A 22257-nucleotide genomic window follows, 5' to 3' on the forward strand; every position below is an offset into this window, starting at 1 on the left:
TGTTTTTTTCTTTAAAAAGTAGCAGTTAATTAAAGAACAGAGGAACACTCTAAATATTTAGTGATGAAAAAATAATAAAATATGGTTGCCCTTACTGTACCGCTAAACATATTGCAATTCTAAGGGTGTGTGTACAAACCTTGTTATGCTCTCAGAGTTCACAAAACCGGCCAGTTCTTTGTCAGACTGTGCCTCCGAGTGTTAAACTAGCATGCCTTTAGTGTGAAGGGTATCAAGTCTGCTTGTTTGGGTGGCGGCGTGTTGCACAGGAATGGGAGGCCTGCATGTGATTGAGAACTCAAGACTGCTTGGCACTGCTGCTGCTTTAGCAGTGTTTGCCAAATGCTGGGTCAGGGGTCTTTAGGTTAGGGGGTGGTAAGAATGTGATTCAAGCTAATAAAATATTGCCATAAATCATACGTGCTGTCATTGATTTATAATCGCTGTATATAGCTGCAGTGCATGTGCAGTTTTGAAAGAAACACATGTTACATTGGATATGTATTTTCATTTAAAAAAAACATACTAGGTTAAAGAAAGTTCTTAGTTTGCATGCCTTGCGTCCAATCGGCTGTGTCCCTGAATGACTGACATGCTTTGCAACCAGTGACAAGCTTGGACCCCAAAGACACTGTTGATGTAAAATGACCTGGGAAGAGTAAGTGCAACAGGCTTATTGAACATAAACCCTGTAAACCTGGAGCTTATTTATCTCAGCAAAGAAAATGACAATGCATGTTTGCTAGAGCATGTGCTTCTTTCAAAACTGCACAATTAAGATCTACAGGATGAATAGAAGAGCACCACCACTCAGACTGAATGATTTAAGATCTACATGATGAATAGAAGAGCACCACCACTCAGACTGAATTATTTAAGATCTATGTGATGAATAGAAGAGCACCACCACTCAGACTGAATGATTTAAGATCTACATGAATAGAAGAGCACCACCACTCAGACTGAATGATTTAAGATCTACATGATGAATAGAAGAGCACCATCACTCAGACTGAATGATTTAAGATCCACATGATGAATAGAAGAGCACCACCACTCAGACTGAATGATTTAAGATCTACATGAATAGAAGAGCACCACCACTCAGACTGAATGATTTAAGATCTACATGATGAATAGAAGAGCACCATCACTCAGACTGAATGATTTAAGATCCACATGATGAATAGAAGAGCACCACCACTCAGACTGAATGATTTAAGATCCATATGACGAATAGAAGAGTACCACCACTCAGACTGAATGATTTAAGATCTACATGATGAATAGTGCCTCTGAATGTGTCTCAGAGAAAGTGAGAAAGTGTTAACATGGGTGAACAAGAGAAGCAAAGCTGCCAGAATTATATATTTTTTTTATTTGTATTTTATTTCACAGTTTCAGTGCAGAGAGGTAAAAGGTGCAGTGTAATGTCACATGATTTAAAAATAGTTGGCGACCCGTCTGATGGACTGGATGTTGGCGCTGTGCCCCTGCCAATCGGTGTGACTGCGGTAGTTGCCTCTCTCCACGATGTACATGCGCCCGCGGTAGTTGGGCTCCTCGTACATCACCCAGCTGAGGAAAGAAATTCATCAAGTTTAAAAAGGTACAGTCAATCTTTCATTCAGCGTTCAACTCGCTGTCAGGTTTTTACTGTCCTAGTCCTCAACTTGTTATTAATGTTTTAAAAAACAAAACCCATTGCTGTTCATTTACTACACTAGTGATGAGCCTTTATGAGAAGCATGTTGACTGTCCAGAGTGCTTATATTACCCAATAGCTTTGGCTGTAAACACACACACTTCCTCCCTCATTCAATCAGACATGCATGCAGCAGTGGGAGATTATAAATCTCAGACACTGGGTCAAAGCTTTTTTTTTTTTTTTTTTTTTTTTACCCATAATATGCTTTTACTATACTGATAATATTTGACAAGGGCTTATAAATGAATAACTGCTTTAATATGTAAATATTCATTTTCCAAATAACACAGTAGCTCAAATCTGTTAATGTAACTGACCATGTGAGCAATATTCCAATCTGAAGTCTATGACAATTAATAAATAAGAGCTACAGTATATTTTCCTCTGTGGCAAAATTGCCCACAATTATAAATACGACCCCAGCCTGCTACAGGTTAATGCTGCTCTTTAAACTGTAAAGTAACTTTTAGTTTCTGTTTTTAGGGGAGGTGCTGGAGGACAGTTCATCTTTTAGTTTGTGTTTTTAGGGGAGTTGCTGGAGCACAGTTCATCTTTTAGTTTGTGTTTTTAGGGGAGGTGCTGGAGCACAGTTCATCATTTAGTTTGTGTTTTTAGGGGAGGTGCTAGAGGACAGTTCATCTTTTAGTTTGTGTTTTTAGGGGAGGTGCTGGAGGACAGTTCATCTTTTAGTTTGTGTTTTTATGGGAGGTGCTGGAGGACAGTTCATCTTTTAGTTTGTGTTTTTAGGGGAGGTGCTGGAGGACAGTTCATCTTTTAGTTTGTGTTTTTAGGGGAGGTGCTGGAGGACAGTTCATCTTTTAGTTTGTGTTTTTAGGGGAGGTGCTGGAGGACAGTTCATCTTTTAGTTTGTGTTTTTATGGGAGGTGCTGGAGGACAGTTCATCTTTTAGTTTGTGTTTTTAGGGGAGGTGCTGGAGGACAGTTCATCTTTTAGTTTGTGTTTTTAGGGGAGGTGCTGGAGGACAGTTCATCTTTTAGTTTGTGTTTTTAGGGGAGGTGCTGGAGCACAGTTCATCTTTTAGTTTGTGTTTTTAGGGGAGGTGCTGGAGGACAGTTCATCTTTTAGTTTGTGTTTTTAGGGGAGGTGCTGGAGGACAGTTCATCTTTTAGTTTGTGTTTTTAGGGGAGGTGCTGGAGGACAGTTCATCTTTTAGTTTGTGTTTTTAGGGGAGGTGCTGGAGGACAGTTCATCTTTTAGTTTGTGTTTTTAGGGGAGGTGCTGGAGGACAGTTCATCTTTTAGTTTGTGTTTTTAGGGGAGGTGCTGGAGGACAGTTCATCTTTTAGTTTGTGTTTTTAGGGGAGGTGCTGGAGGACAGTTCATCTTTTAGTTTGTGTTTTTAGGGGAGGTGCTGGAGGACAGTTCATCTTTTAGTTTGTGTTTTTAGGGGAGGTGCTGGAGGACAGTTCATCTTTTAGTTTGTGTTTTTAGGGGAGGTGCTGGAGGACAGTTCATCTTTTAGTTTGTGTTTTTAGGGGAGGTGCTGGAGGACAGTTCATCTTTTAGTTTGTGTTTTTAGGGGAGGTGCTGGAGCACAGTTCATCTTTTAGTTTGTGTTTTTAGGGGAGGTGCTGGAGCACAGATCATCTTTTAGTTTGTGTTTTTAGGGGAGGTGCTGGAGCACAGTTCATCTTTTAGTTTGTGTTTTTAGGGGAGGTGCTGGAGGACAGTTCATCTTTTAGTTTGTGTTTTTAGGGGAGGTGCTGGAGGACAGTTCATCTTTTAGTTTGTGTTTTTAGGGGAGGTGCTGGAGGACAGTTCATCTTTTAGTTTGTGTTTTTAGGGGAGGTGCTGGAGCACAGTTCATCTTTTAGTTTGTGTTTTTAGGGGAGGTGCTGGAGCACAGTTCATCTTTTAGTTTGTGTTTTTAGGGGAGGTGCTGGAGGACAGTTCATCTTTTAGTTTGTGTTTTTAGGGGAGGTGCTGGAGGACAGTTCATCGTTTAGTTTGTGTTTTTAGGGGAGGTGCTGGAGGACAGTTCATCGTTTAGTTTGTGTTTTTAGGGGAGGTGCTGGAGGACAGTTCATCGTTTAGTTTGTGTTTTTAGGGGAGGTGCTGGAGGACCGTTCATCTTTATAAGGCCCTGCAAAAATTGGCATGAGATCATTTTCACCCTTTATTACCTTTAACCCTTAGCTCGCTGCCCTCTGCAGACAAAAGGATGTAAGTGACATTTCCTCCATTACCAGCAAAACTGCCTCTCAAAACTGTAGCAGAGTATTTAATTACTTTAAAATAAAAAAGGATTCTAACTTTGTAATTGACTTCTAGTAAACTAGTTTGCAATCATTTTTTTTAAGTGTATTTTTATTAGGAACTGGTTATTATGGATTTGTTTTTACTATGGTTTCTTTGACCGTTTTCACTTAAACTGTATAACTAATCAAGTGAAAGACTAAGGGATATTTACTGTGAGGTGATGAAGGAGAACTGGTTGTATCGGCTCAGTAAAGGAAGGAAGGTTCAGACCTAACCGTGTGTATAAGTGACTGTGCCCCCCCTCCTCCCACTGCCAGCAGCCCCTTCACACTCACGCTCCATCTCCATAGACCCGGAGAGCGTTCACGCAGTTCCTGTTCCAGCCACGACCCTGCAGGAAGGGGCAATCATCACAGAACTCCATGCACTGGCCAGTGAAGTTACAGCCTTCAAACAGCTCCATTCTGTAGTGCTCACCATGCTGAGGAAAAAGAATCAGATAGTTTACAATCAAATCCCTGCCCTAACAGCAGAGTCTTCCACTTATCAAGTCTTATAAAGTCAAGATTGTAAAGCTGAGCTGTAAATCCCTACCCTAGCAGCAGAATCTTCCACTTATCAAGTCATATAAAATCAAGATTGTAAAGCTGAGCTGTTACCCCCCACTCTAGTAGCAGCGTCTCCTCACTTACCATCCTGACTGGCCGGCAGGACCCCATGTGATCATTGTGGGCATTCCATCGGTGAAACTCGGGGTACTCCCCGTGTTCCAGGATGTACTGCTGCCCTCGGAAGTCGGGGTGATCGAAGCAGATCCAGGCTCCGCTTTCCACGCGGATAGAGTTCACCCGGTTCATGAAGCCCCGGTCCTGGAAGTTGTCAGAGTCGCCATAGACCTCCAACTTCCTCCCGGTAAAACATTTACCCTCATAAAACACAATCTAGAGAGGGCACAAGAACACGGCAGTGATGAGCAGAGACCACCTAGTCCAGCCCCTTCCACTCCTGGTCCAGGTTCCAACCCTCTTCTAAATTGTTTAATTGGGCCATTTAAACCTCCCCCCAGACCCTGAAGTAGTTATTTATATCATTGTATCTGTCAAACCTGGACTGTGATTGGACCCCCTGACCTTGTCTTTAGAGTCCCATAACTGTAAATTCCTCTGGTTAAATCATCTGTCTATAAAAAGCTCTGGAGGACCAGTTTTGGCTGCTCCCTGCACACACAGGACCCCTGCAGTGCTCAGAAACCCCACAGTGAATGCAGTGGGTTTGGTTTCAGGAGCTCTCTGCACACGCAGGACCCCTGCAGTGCTCAGAAACCACACAGAGAATGCAGTGGGTTTGGTTTCAGGAGCTCCCTGCACACGCAGTACCCCTGCAGTGCTCAGAAACCCCACAGTGAATGCAGTGGGTTTGGTTTCAGGAGCTCCCTGCACACACAGGACCCCTGCAGTCCTCAGTCCACATTGCAGAGATTCCAGCTGTCTGCCCCACACTTAGCCTCTCATTGAAGCTGGATTCCCACACTGAGCCTCTCATTGAAGCTGGATTCCAGCTGAGCACCTCAAACTGAGCCTCTCCTGTCAATCCGTTATTTGTCGCACTGTGGTCCACAGCGAAGCCACCAGACCTATAGTGCCGGAGGACAACACAGATCTGAATGGCTCCACTGCAGACCCGCAGGTGCCCGATCAGCCACAGGGGTCGCTGGTGAGCTCTGAACTGTGGATTGCCCTGCCGATGTAATCCCTCCCTACACGGGCAGCGCTCAGCCAATTGTGTGCCGCCCCCTGGGAACCCCTGGTCACGGTCGGCAATGACAGAGCCTGGACTGGAACCTGCGATCTCCAGGTTACAGGGTGCATCCTGCACTCCATAGGCTTCCACTTTCCATGCACAAGTAGGGCATTTCTGCTGCAACATATCCAGGAACATTATCTAAACAATGACATTAACACTGTTCTGTAATTGGCTTTGTACACTGGATGGCATCTAGTTATTCCCATTATTCTTGTTGCTGAAAATACCTCCTACTGTAGCTATAGCTTTGCTCTATAATCCAGTCATGTGATCAAACTTCTCAAAGTTTCCATAGACTGTCATTCAATTCCAGAAACTGCTTAACCCCCAATGCTTTCAGTCTGAACAGCAAAATCCACTCCAGCTAAACAAATGGTTTGCACATTGAACAGTACATCATACAGAAAAAAAAAGTCCATAATGACTTTAGATTATTATTTTTTTTTTATATATTCAAGCCACACATTGACAATATTGTTACAATACCTGCAATAGAACTGAGTGCATATAAAGGTTTTTTGCTTAACCTTAATGGAATATCAGTATCTAACTAAAATTCTTAAACAAGCAGTTAACAGCAGCTCAGAAAAGTTACATAGAAGTGTGTGCTGGCACTGAGCAATTTATTTCACATATTATTTCTTCAGAGGGAAGCTATAGAAATCATGCATGCTGATTGAACTAAACCCAGCTGCTTACCTTTCCAGAGTACTGAGACATGATGTTACTGGATGCTGTCCAAACCAACCCAGAAGTGAGAAAGTGTGACAGTGAAAAAGCTGGATACCCCAGTATATATGGCAGAGGGAGCAGGCAGAGGTATCGCGATGTTAATCCAACAATGAGACCACAATGCAGGGTTTAAGGGTTTTGCTTCACTGGCAGATTCCCTTCCATTTGGCACTGCTGATTCTGGAGTTTGGAGTCAGTGCAGACGACCTCACAAAAGATTTGCTTGGAAGGGGGTTTTGTGGGCTGGTTTTGCCTATGCTGTTCTTCTCTATTTGTTAATGTACTGTTGTCAAGGGGTATGTACAGTATATCATGCTGGACACACACGGTGTGTGTATAGTGTATCATTACTGGCAGGTATGTACTGCACACCTAATTTATTAAAGTGTGCCGTGGCAATAGTGGCTCAAAGTGGCTGGAGCTATTACACACAATACAAACTTCCCACAGGGAAGAGTTCCTGTTATTCATTTGTTCAGAACATTTCAACAGTCACTTGCACCAATACCTGGGTCCCAGTCTTTGTTGGCTGGATATCTATGTACAGTTTCATATTTAATATCTCAATGCAGATGTAAACATGCAAATCCCATTTTACTTGACTGAGATCGTAAGTACATATTATATTAACACGTACTTTATCACTTAGGGACTGAATAATATATCGTTTTACAAAATATGCTATACTGAGAAACTACAAACCACATGACTAATTCAGGAGTTGCTTTTAGGAGTACCATAGTAACCACTAATCATTTCCTATATTGCTTGTGCATGATGTTTCTAGTATGACTGGGCTGTGTTACCCTGATTAAAGGAATCACAGTCTGACTGTCTTTATGCTGGGTTCTATATCTTGATTGGCTGTTGTTCAGGTCCGGATCACACCCAATCAAAGCTTTCCACAGACCAGTACTTTCTATAGTTCTGCTATTTTTTTTCATCACTAGGACTCTAATGCTATTTGACTCTAATGCTATAAAATAAGAGCTCTCTTCTAAGATGAAAACCCCCTGCTAAATTGTTTTCTATCTGTATCCAGCTTGTATTTGCCCTGTTTTCACAGCACTATTACAGTGGTCTTGAGTCATATGAAAGATAATGCCAGGAGGTATTCTGAGATTTAATTCACAATCGCTTTTGCAATTTTATCCTTGACTTTTTCCAGTTCCAAACAAAAACCAATAGCTTTATTGTATGTGCGGTGGTGTTTTTTGCATGATATCTGCACGGACACAATTGCATTAGAAAAGGGTTAGGGTTACATTGTGCACAGATTGACACATTAAGTACATTGTAACTATTGTGGCAGAGTAGGGGGAGGAGAAGAGATGTAGTCCAGGAGGGTGCTGCAGGACTACATTCCCCAGAATGCCACAGGAGTGAGCCAGGATGAGGTTCACCTGGCTCTGACTGAATGAGGGACACCTGCCTGTGATTATTAGGCAGGTAATTAAACAGAACACACATGTTTGTACAGGGCTGTCTGTGTGAAGCTGATGTGTAAGGACCTGTGTGGTCTAAAGAAAAGGTGCTGTGTGAACCACTGTGTTATTGAATTTGTAAAGCTGTGAAATTGTGTTTTTGCACCAGGTAAACGATTTAGCCATCTGGTTTATAGTTTAGGGGCTGTGAAGAAAAGTAAAGTTAGCACTCCACGTGGGAGTTAGGGTTTTGTTTTTCTGTTGTTTCTGTAAGTGCTTTAAGAAGTACTGTTGTGTGTCTGGTCTGCTAATTAGAAAGGTGTAAAGGAGCCTGAGCCAGGAGGCTGTTACACTCTGCACAATAACATTGTAACGCGGTGTAAGGACACACCAAGTAACTACCATGGAAACACACTGAATGGGAAGTGTTAGCATCACTCTCCTGGAATACTGTTTCAGAATCATGTGCCACCGCTTCAGAGAAAGACAATTGGTGCTGGGGTTAACTCTGAAAAGCATTCAGTCCGGCTTGCAGCAAACAATGTAATTATAAGACATACAGCGCAGTGCAGGCCATAGAGAAAGAAAAAAACAAGGACAAATAGAGACGCCCAGGGCTGCTGATGTAAATAATAGTGTAACAATATGCTGCTTTAATGCTTATTTTAAACAGCATTCCACTACACAGGAAATGAATGTAAGTCGGAAAATTTATTGGACATAATTATATAAGAAATATAATATACAAATTGAAAATAATAATAATAATAATATAATAATAATAATAATAATAATAATAATAATAATAACTCTGAAAGTGGAAGAGCAGGTCAGAGCAGAGAGGAACATCATTTAGGACGTGAAGCTCTGACCAACTAGATCTTTCTCTCTGCTACAAAAGAAGGAAAGCCTAGTTTATCTGGAGCAAACCAGGCCTCTTCGCAGCCTGTTCCAGTAGAGGGCTATCCCAGTGTCCATGGCGTCGAGCAGGCTCTACATGAGCGAGCATGAGGACCTCCCCTGTGGGGCTCCTCCCTCAAACCTCTCTGCCTCCAGAATGATCCTCTTGAAAACCTCCACCGCCGTCTGGAAAACAGCAACAGGAGTTAGTCTAACACAAGCCATGGCAGTGTCTTGGGATAGTGCAGGAGTGTAAGACGTGTGCTCTGGAAAACAGCAACAGGAGTTAGTTTAACACAAGCCATGGCAGTGTCTTGGGTTAGTACAGAAGTGTAAGTGCACTGGGGTTGGCCATGCTCTGGCTGTGCTAGCTCCAGCTCTGGAGTGGCTCCAGTAGCTCAGCTGTAGCTCCAGAGCTGACAGAGACCCCCCTGCTCCAGCTCTAGGCTGGCTCCAGAGCTGAAATAGATCCCTTGCTCCAGCTCCAGGCTGGCTCCAGAGCTGATGGAGACCCCCTGCTCCAGCTCCAGGCTGGCTCCAGAGCTGATGGAGACCCCCTGCTCCAACTCCAGGCTGGCTCCAGAGCTGATGGAGACCCCCCAGCTCCAGTTCCAGGCTGGCTCCAGTGCTGACAGAGACCCCCTGCTCCAGCTCCTGGCTGGCTCCAGAGCTGAAGGAGACCCCCCTGCTCCAGCTCCAAGCTGGCGCCAGTGCTGACAGAGACCCCCCTGCTCCAGCTCCTGACTGGCTCCAGAGCTGATGGAGACCCCCCCTGCTCCAGCTCCAGGCTGGCTCCAGTGCTGACAGAGACCCCCTGCTCCAGCTCCAGGCTGGCTCCAGAGCTGACAGAGACCCCCTACTCTAGCTCCAGGCTGACTCCAGAGCTGATGGAGACCCCCTGCTCTGCAGCTGCTCCACACTGCTGAGCTGAACAGGGGATGGGCATTTAATCAGGTTCAAGTTACCTGTCTGAGGAATCATTTGTCAAATCCTCGATGCATTCTATATGTAAACCGGTGTCGAGGTGAACTGGGGATGGGTGTTTAATCAGACTGAAATGCACAGGTTCAATAGCAGCAGTTATTCTGAACCCCCACTGAATTTGCCATGTACAGTAAACTGTACGGTTCTTTTTCAGATTCAACATACTATCAATTATAAAAGGATTGAATCCCTGTACATGGAAACACAGCAAAAGTCTCTATGAGCTATAGTACAAACAAATTCAAATAAATAAACTTGTGTTAACCCATAAGACATGGTCAAGGACTGCAAACCGCTTGTTTATTTTAATTACTAGGTTTCTTTTATAATAGGCTCTACCACTTCATATACCTGTATTATGATGGGATGCCTAACGCTGAGGACGGCTTTGTAAATAAGTGAGCTGCATAGCGTCAGTGTCCTGATTTACAGCCAGTCAGTAACTCCTTTTTACATAAGCAGAGAGGTGAAGATGATTCTTATCAATGCTACGGTTGCGTCCCATGGAATGGATACGCCCCCTACAGGATTCAGCAGAAGATGCACTTTGGTTCAGAGTAAAATCTGAACCTGCAACACAAACTGTTTGATGCAACCCAGAAACAGCATGAAGTGGAAAAGATCCAATATGTAGAATTAACTGCACTTCCAGAGACAGACCGTCGTACACATTTTACTGTTAACAGCAGGTGTGTGGATCAGATGGGTTGTTATAGTTCCAGGGAATCTGGGCGACTGTCCATCACTGTCTCCCTGAGACAGGGAAGCATTGTTAAACACCCTGTCTACTGCTCTCCGGCACTGTCTCCCTGAGACTGGGAAGCATTGTTAAACACCCTGTCTACCGCTCTCCGGCACTGTCTCCCTGAGACTGGGAAGCGTTGTTAAACACCCTGTCTACTGCTCTCCAGCGCTGTCTCCCTGAGAATGGGAAGCGTTGTTAAACACCCTGTCTACCGCTCTCCGGCACTGTCTCCCTGAGACTGGGAAGCGTTGTTAAACACCCTGTCTACCGCTCTCCGGCACTGTCTCCCTGAGACTGGGAAGCGTTGTTAAACACCCTGTCTACCGCTCTCCGGCACTGTCTCCCTGAGACTGGGAAGCGTTGTTAAACACCCTGTCTACTGCTCTCGGGCACTGTCTCCCTGAGAAGGGGAAGCATTGTTAAACACCCTGTCTACCGCTCTCCGGCACTATCTCCCTGAGACTGGGAAGCGTTGTTAAACACCCTGTCTACCGCTCTCCGGCACTGTCTCCCTGAGTCTGGGAAGCATTGTTAAACACCCTGTCTACTGCTCTCCAGCACTGTCTCCCTCACTGTCAAAGTCTTATATATCAGATACCATTTGAGGTACTAACTTCATAATCTGAGGTTATATCAGCACCAATTGCCAGATGTGTTGGTGGCCAGAGTATTGACCTCTAACCTTACATGGCTGCTATATTGATCTTGAATGACTTTAGGTTTTTGCTGAATAGACAATTCTGATGAACACTTAAAATAAAAATGGAATGCAGCGTGCAAGCTTAAGTCCTGCCATATCCCCATGCTGTGGCTGGACGCTGGGGTGATTCGGCTACTGCATTGATTTTATAATGTGGTAATAACCGCTGCCTTCTCTTGCCAGGACCCCTTGAAGGGAGATTTATTTCACATGGGTTGTATCCTGGTTAAATAAATACATCTGACTGAATGAATGGCTGGGAAGTGCAACTGATAGGATACCTGATTCTCTTTAGCAGATGATTCCATAAAGGCTGCGCTCCAGGACTCTGCCAAAGCTTTCCCTTCTTCACAAGTGATTACCCTGAAAAACACAGGGCACACCAGACAGAGCTAGAGAGGGTTAGACATAAAACCACCAGGCTATACGAGAGACAGGTCCCAACAGTGTGTCTCACTGGCCAGCATCTGTAACTGTACTGTCCCTGTCTACTAAACTGTATCTGTACTGTCTCACTCTATTGATCCGCATCTGTACTGTCACAATCTACTGATCTATGTCTGTACTGTCCCAGTGAATTACCGTTCTGTATCTGTACTGTCTCACTCTACTGATCTGTACCTGTACTGTCCCAGTCTACTGATCTGTACCTGTACTGTCTCAATCTACTGATCTGTATCTGTACTGTCTCACTCTACTGATCTGTATCTGTACTGTTCCACTCTACTGATCTGTATCTGTACTGTCCCAGTCTACTGATCTGTACCTGTACTGTTCCACTGTACTGATCTGTACCTGTACTGTTCCACTCTACTGATCTGTATCTGTACTGTTCCACTCTACTGATCTGTATCTGTACTGTCACAATCTACTGATCTACGTCTGTACTGTCCCAGTGAATTACCGTTCTGTATCTGTACTGTCTCACTCTACTGATCTGTACCTGTACTGTCCCAGTCTACTGATCTGTACCTGTACTGTCTCAATCTACTGATCTGTATCTGTACTGTCGCAGTCTACTGATCTGTACCTGTACTATCCCAGTCTACTGATCTGTACCTGTACTGTCCCAGTCTACTGATCTGTATCTGTACTGTTTCACTCTACTGATCTGTACCTGTACTGTTCCACTCTACTGATCTGTATCTGTACTGTTCCACTCTACTGATCTGTACCTGTACTGTTCCACTCTACTGATCTGTATCTGTACTGTCCCAGTCTACTGATCTGTACCTGTACTGTTCCACTCTACTGATCTGTACCTGTACTGTTCCACTCTACTGATCTGTATCTGTACTGTCCCACTCTACTGATCTGTATCTGTACTGTTCCACTCTACTGATCTGTATCTGTACTGTTCCACTCTACTCATCTGTATCTGTACTGTCCCAGTCTACTGATCTGTACCTGTATTGTTCCACTCTACTGATCTGTACCTGTACTGTTCCACTCTACTGATCTGTATCTGTACTGTTCCACTCTACTGATCTGTATCTGTACTGTCCCACTCTACTGATCTGTATCTGTACTGTCCCACTCTACTGATCTGTACCTGTACTGTTCCACTCTACTGATCAGTAGAGTGGAACGGTACAGATACAGATCAGTAGAGTGGAACAGTACAGGTACAGATCAGTAGAGTGAAACAGTACAGATACAGATCAGTAGAGTGGAACAGTACAGGTACAGATCAGTAGAGTGGAACAGTACAGGTACAGATCAGTAGAGTGGAACAGTACAGGTACAGATCAGTAGAGTGGAACAGTACAGGTACAGATCAGTAGAGTGGAACAGTACAGATACAGATCAGTAGACTGGGACAGTACAGATACAGATCAGTAGAGTGGAACAGTACAGATACAGATCAGTAGAGTGGAACAGTACAGATACAGATCAGTAGAGTGGATCTGTATCTGTACTGTTCCACTTTACTGATCTGTATCTGTACTGTTCCACTCTACTGATCTGTACCTGTACTGTTCCACTCTACTGATCTGTACCTGTACTGTTCCACTCTACTGATCTGTATCTGTACTGTTCCACTCTACTGATCTGTATCTGTACTGTTCCACTCTACTGATCTGTATCTGTACTGTTCCACTCTACTGATCTGTATCTGTACTGTTCCACTCTACTGATCTGTATCTGTACTGTTCCACTCTACTGATCTGTATCTGTACTGTTCCACTCTACTGATCTGTATCTGTACTGTTCCACTCTACTGATCTGTATCTGTACTGTTCCACTCTACTGATCTGTACCTGTACTGTTCCACTCTACTGATCTGTATCTGTACTGTTCCACTCTACTGATCTGTATCTGTACTGTTCCACTCTACTGATCTGTACCTGTACTGTTCCACTCTACTGATCTGTATCTGTACTGTTCCACTCTACTGATCTGTACCTGTACTGTTCCACTCTACTGATCTGTATCTGTACTGTTCCACTCTACTGATCTGTATCTGTACTGTTCCACTCTACTGATCTGTATCTGTACTGTTCCACTCTACTGATCTGTATCTGTACTGTTCCACTCTACTGATCTGTATCTGTACTGTTCCACTCTACTGATCTGTATCTGTACTGTTCCACTCTACTGATCTGTACCTGTACTGTTCCACTCTACTGATCTGTATCTGTACTGTTCCACTCTACTGATCTGTATCTGTACTGTTCCACTCTACTGATCTGTATCTGTACTGTTCCACTCTACTGATCTGTATCTGTACTGTTCCACTCTACTGATCTGTATCTGTACTGTTCCACTCTACTGATCTGTACCTGTACTGTTCCAGTCTACTGATCTGTACCTGTACTGTTCCACTCTACTGATCTGTATTTGTACTGTTCCACTCTACTGATCTGTATCTGTACTGTTCCACTCTACTGATCTGTATCTGTACTGTTCCACTCTACTGATCTGTATCTGTACTGTTCCACTCTACTGATCTGTATCTGTACTGTTCCACTCTACTGATCTGTATCTGTACTGTTCCACTCTACTGATCTGTATCTGTACTGTTCCACTCTACTGATCTGTATCTGTACTGTTCCACTCTACTGATCTGTATCTGTACTGTTCCACTCTACTGATCTGTATCTGTACTGTTCCACTCTACTGATCTGTATCTGTACTGTTCCACTCTACTGATCTGTATCTGTACTGTTCCACTCTACTGATCTGTATCTGTACTGTTCCACTCTACTGATCTGTATCTGTACTGTTCCACTCTACTGATCTGTATCTGTACTGTTCCACTCTACTGATCTGTATCTGTACTGTTCCAGTCTACTGATCTGTACCTGTACTGTTCCACTCTACTGATCTGTATCTGTACTGTTCCACTCTACTGATCTGTATCTGTACTGTTCCACTCTACTGATCTGTATCTGTACTGTTCCACTCTATTGATCTGTATCTGTACTGTTCCACTCTACTGATCTGTATCTGTACTGTTCCACTCTACTGATCTGTATCTGTACTGTTCCACTCTACTGATCTGTACCTGTACTGTTCCACTCTACTGATCTGTACCTGTACTGTTCCACTCTACTGATCTGTATCTGTACTGTTCCACTCCACTGATCTGTACCTGTACTGTTCCACTCTACTGATCTGTACCTGTACTGTTCTACTCTACTGATCTGTACCTGTACTGTTCCACTTTACTGATCTGTATCTGTACTGTTCCACTCTACTGATCTGTACCTGCACTGTTCCACTCTACTGATCTGTACCTGTACTGTTCTACTCTACTGATCTGTACCTGTACTGTTCCACTTTACTGATCTGTATCTGTACTGTTCCACTCTACTGATCTGTATCTGTACTGTCTCAGTGCATTACTGATCCATATCCGTACCAAAACAGTTAAAACACACAATTCTGGGTTAATGGCTTTAAAGAGGCAATAATTGCACTTCTGAGTAAATCAATTGAACAAGGGAGTTATATTATTGAGGAACATGGCTTTACCACAATTACACTGAAATGTATTTAGATGCATATATTTTATTTAATAATCACTGTGGTCCATTAAATCAGCTATATGACGAACAAAGCATTTCAAGAAAAGTGTGTTACTGTATGTATTCATATTACAACTGTTAATATTCTATTGTTATAAGATTTACACTTAAACTTATAGCGAATGAAATTTCTTATATTAACATAATGTATTTTACTTTTTTTTTTTTTTTTAGTAAAATACATTTTAGAACTAAAGTGTTCATTTGTTGCAGGTGTTACTGTGTATTTATCCAACTCTAGATTTCACATATTACAAGCCTTCCGAAGTATATCACTCTGTTATCACTCTCATCACAGAACCATGCCTCTCGTATGAACTGTGAACGTGTTTGTGCTTTGATTCTGTTATAGCTATCAGAACGTGCCTGTGGGAGTCATGGTTCCTCAGGGAGGTGTGGTTTCATGATTTTAGGTATCAGAACGTGCCTGTGGGAGTCATGGTTCCTCAGGGAGGTGTGGTTTCATGATTTTAGGTATCAGAACGTGCCTGTGGGAGTCATGGTTCCTCAGGGAGGTGTGGTTTCATGATTTTAGGTATCAGAACGTGCCTGTGGGAGTCATGGTTCCTCAGGGAGGTGTGGTTTCATGATTTTAGGTATCAGAACGTGCCTGTGGGAGTCATGGTTCCTCAGGGAGGTGTGGTTTCATGATTTTAGGTATCAGAACGTGCCTGTGGGAGTCATGGTTCCTCAGGGAGGTGTGGTTTCATGTTTTTAGGTATCAGAACGTGCCTGTGGGAGTCATGGTTCCTCAGGGAGGTGTGGTTTCATGATTTTAGGTATCAGAACGTGCCTGTGGGAGTCATGGTTCCTCAGGGAGGTGTGGTTTCATGATTTTAGGTATCAGAACGTGCCTGTGGGAGTCATGGTTCCTCAGGGAGGTGTGGTTTCATGATTTTAGGTATCAGAACGTGCCTGTGGGAGTCATGGTTCCTCAGGGAGGTGTGGTTTCATGATTTTAGGTATCAGAACGTGCCTGTGGGAGTCATGGTTCCTCAGGGAGGTGTGGTTTCATGATTTTAGGTATCAGAACGTGCCTGTGGGAGTCATGGTTCCTCAGGGAGGTGTGGTTTCATGATTTTAGGTATCAGAACGTGCCTGTGGGAGGCACTGTTCCACTGGTAGGCATGGTTCTATGGAACACCAGCATTTAAATGTAGAACACAGCTCTACCAGCTGGACAAATGTTGTAACTGCTGACATTCATTTTGATTGGACAACATTCACTCAGTGTTAGTTAAAAAGCAATCTGTAGAATAACAGAACACATACCTTTCCATATGAAGGTCTTTCTTATTTCCAACCAACATAATGGGCACCCTAAACAAGGCAGAGAAAGGCACTTTAAAACCATGCATTGCTTGCTTTGTTTCTGATTTAAATGTTTAAATACTTGCTTTGTGTGCTGATTTAAATGTTTAAATACTTACTGAACTTTTCCCACCATATCCAACAATTTTTCGTGGATAACTTTAACTACTTCAAAACTGGAATAAAAAAAAAATAGAAATAGTTTAAAACCAGGTGACTCATTTCTAGAACTGCTGTGTACCTGAAGTGTTAAAAAAACAAAGTAGGTTCATTTTAAAGCCTCCACGTTACATTGTTTCTTTGAGGACCCAGAAGCTTGTGTACCATTGTTTTGCTGTTTCGGAAACACTACATGCTTTGGTCTTTGGGCACTTTGGGGCAAGAACTTGGTTTCAGGAGACTAGGGTTCAGTCCACTGCATGGCACACCAGGGGAGACTTGGGGTTTGATACAGCAAAGTTGCCTCAAATGAGGTCTCCCGGAACCAGGTTTCAAGCCACTGTTCTTGAGAAAGTGGTTTTGTGCTCCCTCAGATTAATACGGCTGGTTGTGAAAAACTGCCTCCATTACAAAACGTTTCACCAGACACATCAGATTGAGATTTCACCTGCTAGCACCCTCCCAGCTTTTGACCAATCACTATCAATGTGATGTAAAAGCAACCAGGAGCAGTGCCTGAAACCCTTTACAGGGGGGTGTGTTACAAACACAAGGGTACTGTTAACTCTATTGCCTGGCTGCTCCTGTGAATGTGGATTTCAATAAACACACAAGCAGGAGGCTGATCTAACACTCCTTCATGTTACTGTACAGGCAGGAGACTGATCTAACACTCCTTCATGTTACTGTACAGGCAGGAGGCTGATCTAACACTCCTTCATGTTACTGTACAGGCAGGAGGCTGATCTAACACTCCTTCATGTTACTGTACAGGCAGGAGGCTGATCTAACACTCCTTCATGTTACTGTACAGGCAGGAGGCTGATCTAACACTCCTTCATGTTACTGTACAGGCAGGAGGCTGATCTAACACTCCTTCATGTTACTGTACAGGCAGGAGGCTGATCTAACACTCCTTCATGTTACTGTACAGGCAGGAGGCTGATCTAACACTCCTTCATGTTACTGTACAGACAGGTCCGGTGCATCTGTACGGTGTTAAAACCAGCATTCCTTATACAAGCTGCCTTTTATCACCACGGGTCTGCAACACTCCACACAGAATGATACTACATACCGATACATAACTTCTATAACTGGACTAAGGTGTATAACAACACTCACTCCCATCAGAATCATGAAGACCACTCCACTCTCACCGGCCCTGTCCTTTGAAGGATCACTTAATTCCCTGTCAAGTGTTGGTTCAAGCAGTAGGAAGTTTACATGCCAGTTAAAAACAAAAACTGCAGCAGAGAAAAGATAATTGATAGGTGGGCCTCTGCAGAGTCCAGTCCAATGTGGAGTGATCTGTTCTGTACATAAGCATAGTGAGGTCAGCTCAGTGAGGTCAGCACAGTGAGGTCAGCATAGTTAGGTCAGCACAGTGAGGTCAGCTCAGGGAGCTCAGCACAGTGAGGTCAGCTCAGTGAGGTCAGCACAGTGAGGTCAGCTCAGTGAGCTCAGCACAGTGAGGTCAGCACAGTGAGGTCAGCTCAGTGAGGTCAGCACAGTGAGGTCAGCTCAGTGGGCTCAGCACAGTGAGGTCAGCTCAGTGAGGTCAGCACAGTGAGGTCAGCAGTGAGGTCAGTTCAGTGAGGTCAGCACAGTGAGGTCAGCTCAGTGGGCTCAGCACAGTGAGGTCAGCTCAGTGAGGTCAGCACAGTGAGCTCAGCAGTGAGGTCAGTTCAGTGAGGTCAGCACAGTTAGGTCAGCACAGTGAGGTCAGCTCAGGGAGGTCAGCACAGTAAGTATTCCCAGAGATTATAACACAGAAGGCTGGCCAGATTCCCCAGTGAAGACCTATAGGGATAGGCAGGTCTAACACAGACACACCATAAAAGTGCACGTGATGAAATGATCAGATAGCTTCAAGGTTCGATAACAAGGGAAGCAAAAGCAAGAAGTCCCCACATTGCTGTGTAAGCATTGACACTGAAAGATGTTCCAGTCTTAACAGCCCGTTTTGTGGTAAATGAAGTGATATTCAAGGCTAACATTCCACCCAGTTATTCTGCAATGGGGCACCTGAATGTACCTCCTTCCATTAAATCAGTAGTGAGGGTACATGCTGTAACCATAAAGGAGCAGAAGAGGGCTACAGCACCACACACAGCTCTGACAGCGCCCACACATATACAGTGCGCACCACATTGTTCTTGTGAATATCTCCAAGGTCTGCCCTTCCATTAGCACCACAGTCCTAGTACAAGTACAGCCATGCACACTCTGTTTACTGCAGGCTTTGCCCTTAAAAGGACATTGAGAGCTAAACATGTACCAACATGAAAGGTTATTTGGATTTTACTGGCTGACTCTTAGACTCAAGTAAAAAACCTAGCAACGTCTTTTATATTTCAATTTCAGCTCATCTCCAGCTCCTCTGGGTCTCTGTGTTCATTAAAGCTATCTCCTGGGACGCCTATGACAGTGTGTTCGTCTCAGCCCAGGCACTCACTGGCTTTCCTATGACAGTGTGTGTCTCAGCCCAGGGGCTCACTGGCTTTCCTATGACAATGTGTGTCTCAGCCCAGGCGCTCACTGGCTTTCCTATGACAGTGTGTTCGTCAGCCCAGGCGCTCACTGGCTTTCCTATGACAACCTTCTTTCCCTCCCAGTTGGCTATCACACAGCACAGATGGGGTGGAACAGGGTGAGAGGGAGTCTGAACTGCAGCAGCTCTTTGAGCTTCATTAGATACAAAACAGCTTGTGAGAAGAGGGGCGGGGGGGCACTGTGGGTTAAATGAACTAAATCTAGGTTCAATGAGTATGGTCGTCTCAAATGACATGCCTAACACAAAGCCACCATCCACTAACAGCACAGATGCTAATGAGCGAGACCAGGGTTTGACATTGGAAACAAACTGCTCCCCTTTTCTCTAAGCCCTCGTTTCCATGAGCATGGATTGACCACCAGTCTGAGGTGATCCGGGTTCTCCCACATTCCTCCTGAACCCCCACTGATAGTTTACCTGAGTCGAGAGAAAAGATGCAATGTGAGTTTGACAGATGTGGGCGGTTCTTTCCCAGCAAGCCTTGCGACTAAGGTCACATTCATTGTTTACAAGAAAGGGTGGACGCTATTGCTTTGTTTCGGATAATTCTTTGGACTTAAACGGGTACTTAAAATAGAAATCAAAGAAAACATCTTCAAAACCCATGCCCTGGGGCCCCTATCAAATATTGACACGCTGCAGTTATGCCATGCTCTCTATCAAGTATTGACATGCTGCAGTTATGCCATGCTCTCTATCAAGTATTGACACGCTGCAGTTATGCCATGCTCTCTATCAAGTATTGACACGCTGCAGTTGTGCCCACCTGATGACCTCAGCAAAGTGCCCCACCCAGCCTTTTCCAGACGGCTGCGCTATGGAGGCCTCAATTTGGCTGATCCCCGGAGCCAGCATTACCGCCGCTATGTGTGCGGACGCACAAGGGAGGCCACAGATATTCATTACATCATTACATTACACTCATCAACACCGACCCAATAGGAAATCCACGTTACCTGGCAGAGGAAAAACGCTGAAGGCTCATATACAGCAAAGCTACGCCTTGGTTGCTCCCCACCACTACTATCTCATTTAATACTAGCGAAATCCGCGTTCAATATTATCATAAATAACAGTTACTCTCATGTAATAATAATAATAATAATAATAATAATAATAATAATAATAATAATAATAATAATAATAATAATAATGTGATGCATCTAAGAAGTGCACGCATCCTTCTGGTTTTCTGAATTCAGGTGTTAAATTAATGGTTTTGATCTGGCACTGAATAACCACAATACTATATGTGTCAGGAGCTTGGTATCTGCTATTTATTTCATGAAAATCAGCCATTCTGATTTGAATTTCTTCCAAATCAAAAGAAAGGCCCTAGATCTGTAGTACTCAATTTTTTTTATTACATTTTTAGAAATTTTAAAACAGTTTGTGTGAACTCTATGGCCACAACTTTGAATAAAACCCCCATTCTGCATGATATTATAGATAGCTAGCTAGCTAGGAAAGTTAACATGGTACAATTATACATGCAGTGACTGGAGAGGTTATACAGTGGAGGTACTGTGATATAAACATGGCATGGACATTCTTCAGCACACGCTATTGGAGCAGAAGAGTCTGGGGATGTATGGAGGCATCTGGTCATCCATATGAACTGATATCATACTAGCATTGTTCCACATACAGTACTGCACCTCATCCACTGGAGCTTGATAAGGACACTGGTCAGCTCAAGCTTCACACCTTGCAATATAAAACGTTTTCCATTACCTTTTGTTTGACGTGACTGAATACACCAGGATGTACCCGTTTATGTCGATGGAGTAAGTCTGAGGGAAGATGGAGTATTCATCCTGTAAAAACACAGCAGAATGAGTTTCATGTTTATAGCATACATGCACAGAGGTTCATAAACGCATGAAGCTAGCTTAGCTGTGGTAGCACAGCCCAATGGAGCCCCAGCCACAGTTGTGTTTGTGGTATAGACACCCTCTAATTGCAGGTTGCTACTGTATGTGAATTGGTAAGCAGTGCACTCACCTGTCCAGCTGTATCTACAAGCTGAAGGTGGTACTCCTGGCCATTCACTGTGATCATTTTTGTGAATGCTGTAGAAGAAAAACAAGCATATAATCACTGGTACCCGACTGTGTGCCATCTTTCACAAGATAGAGTCATGTGCAAATGTATTAGAACCCCTTGAGAGTTACATCCTTTATATACCTGCCTGCATGAAAACTCTGGGTGAGAATTAAAACATTCAGCTCAGTACTCAGTGATACAGAAACACAGGGCACTTGTGTGCAAATGTCAGACCACTTTATGCTTTAATTAGGGATAGTAAACAACTTCTAAAAAGTCTCATGCATTTTATCATTTGTGGCTGTGTGTTCCCTTTTCTCCTACTATTTTAAATGAATTGCATGTGTGGCCTATTAAAGTCATCAATTAAAACAGGAAATCACTACTTTGACTATTTTATCAATTTTACATTTTCAGAGAGGGATTTGAGATGCACAACAAATCAAAAACAACAGAAGCAACGGGGAGTGCTAATAAATGTGTGCACTGTTGAGAATCGAAATGCACAAGCTGCAATGACATGTCCATCAGGACAGTCTCCTGAGTGCTCTTGGGTTTTTTAACAGTCAGTGTACAAAAATCTGTAAAATCTTTTGATACGTGTGTATTTGAAGCTTTTCAAACTTGTATTCAATGACTTTATTAATCTAGATGAAGCCACACCAGCAGCAGCAGCATTTCCAGTCGTCTGTGCTCTGTTTCAATGACAGCCTGGCTCACCAGCACAGAGGAGGGAAGCTGCACTTACCCATTACATATGCATTGAATATCAACTAACTAATAAGTAGGGTTCACAGGCAGTAAACAGGCCATGTTGCACATACTAAACAAGTGCCAAAAACAGAACTGAAATCTTTCATTGTTTTTAAGATAACTGTAAGTAAAGTGTAGTTTTAAAAATGATAAACAGCAGTGTAATAATGTTGCCATTCCTGCTT

General features: G+C 43.5%; 2 protein-coding genes across 3 annotated transcripts in view; both read right to left on the reverse strand.

The window, feature by feature from the left end:
- Nucleotides 1-1369: 1369 nt before the first annotated feature.
- On the reverse strand, nucleotides 1370-7774 carry LOC121308058 (gamma-crystallin N). The gene is made up of 4 exons (XM_041240366.1): nucleotides 6430-7774; nucleotides 4620-4868; nucleotides 4263-4408; nucleotides 1370-1578 (listed from the first exon to the last, which is right to left on the reverse strand). Exons 1-4 carry the CDS (start codon nucleotides 6448-6450, stop codon nucleotides 1443-1445), a joined length of 552 nt encoding a protein of 183 aa, XP_041096300.1. The 5' UTR covers nucleotides 6451-7774; the 3' UTR covers nucleotides 1370-1442.
- Nucleotides 7775-8664: 890 nt separating this feature from the next.
- The window catches only part of LOC121310026 (GTP-binding protein Rheb), a 45569-nt gene continuing 31976 nt past the window's right edge, over nucleotides 8665-22257 (reverse strand). For both annotated transcript variants that reach the window (XM_041243239.1, XM_041243230.1), the window contains 6 exons: nucleotides 21278-21345; nucleotides 21008-21090; nucleotides 16677-16733; nucleotides 16519-16566; nucleotides 11497-11578; nucleotides 8665-8972 (listed from right to left, as the gene is read on the reverse strand). In XM_041243239.1, coding sequence (XP_041099173.1) covers nucleotides 8880-8972; nucleotides 11497-11578; nucleotides 16519-16566; nucleotides 16677-16733; nucleotides 21008-21090; nucleotides 21278-21345 — 431 coding nt within the window. In that variant the 3' untranslated portion in view covers nucleotides 8665-8879. The remainder of the gene's footprint in view (nucleotides 8973-11496; nucleotides 11579-16518; nucleotides 16567-16676; nucleotides 16734-21007; nucleotides 21091-21277; nucleotides 21346-22257) is intronic.

This window comes from Polyodon spathula, chromosome 3 (assembly GCF_017654505.1).
Source record: "Polyodon spathula isolate WHYD16114869_AA chromosome 3, ASM1765450v1, whole genome shotgun sequence".
Lineage (NCBI taxonomy): Eukaryota > Metazoa > Chordata > Actinopteri > Acipenseriformes > Polyodontidae > Polyodon > Polyodon spathula.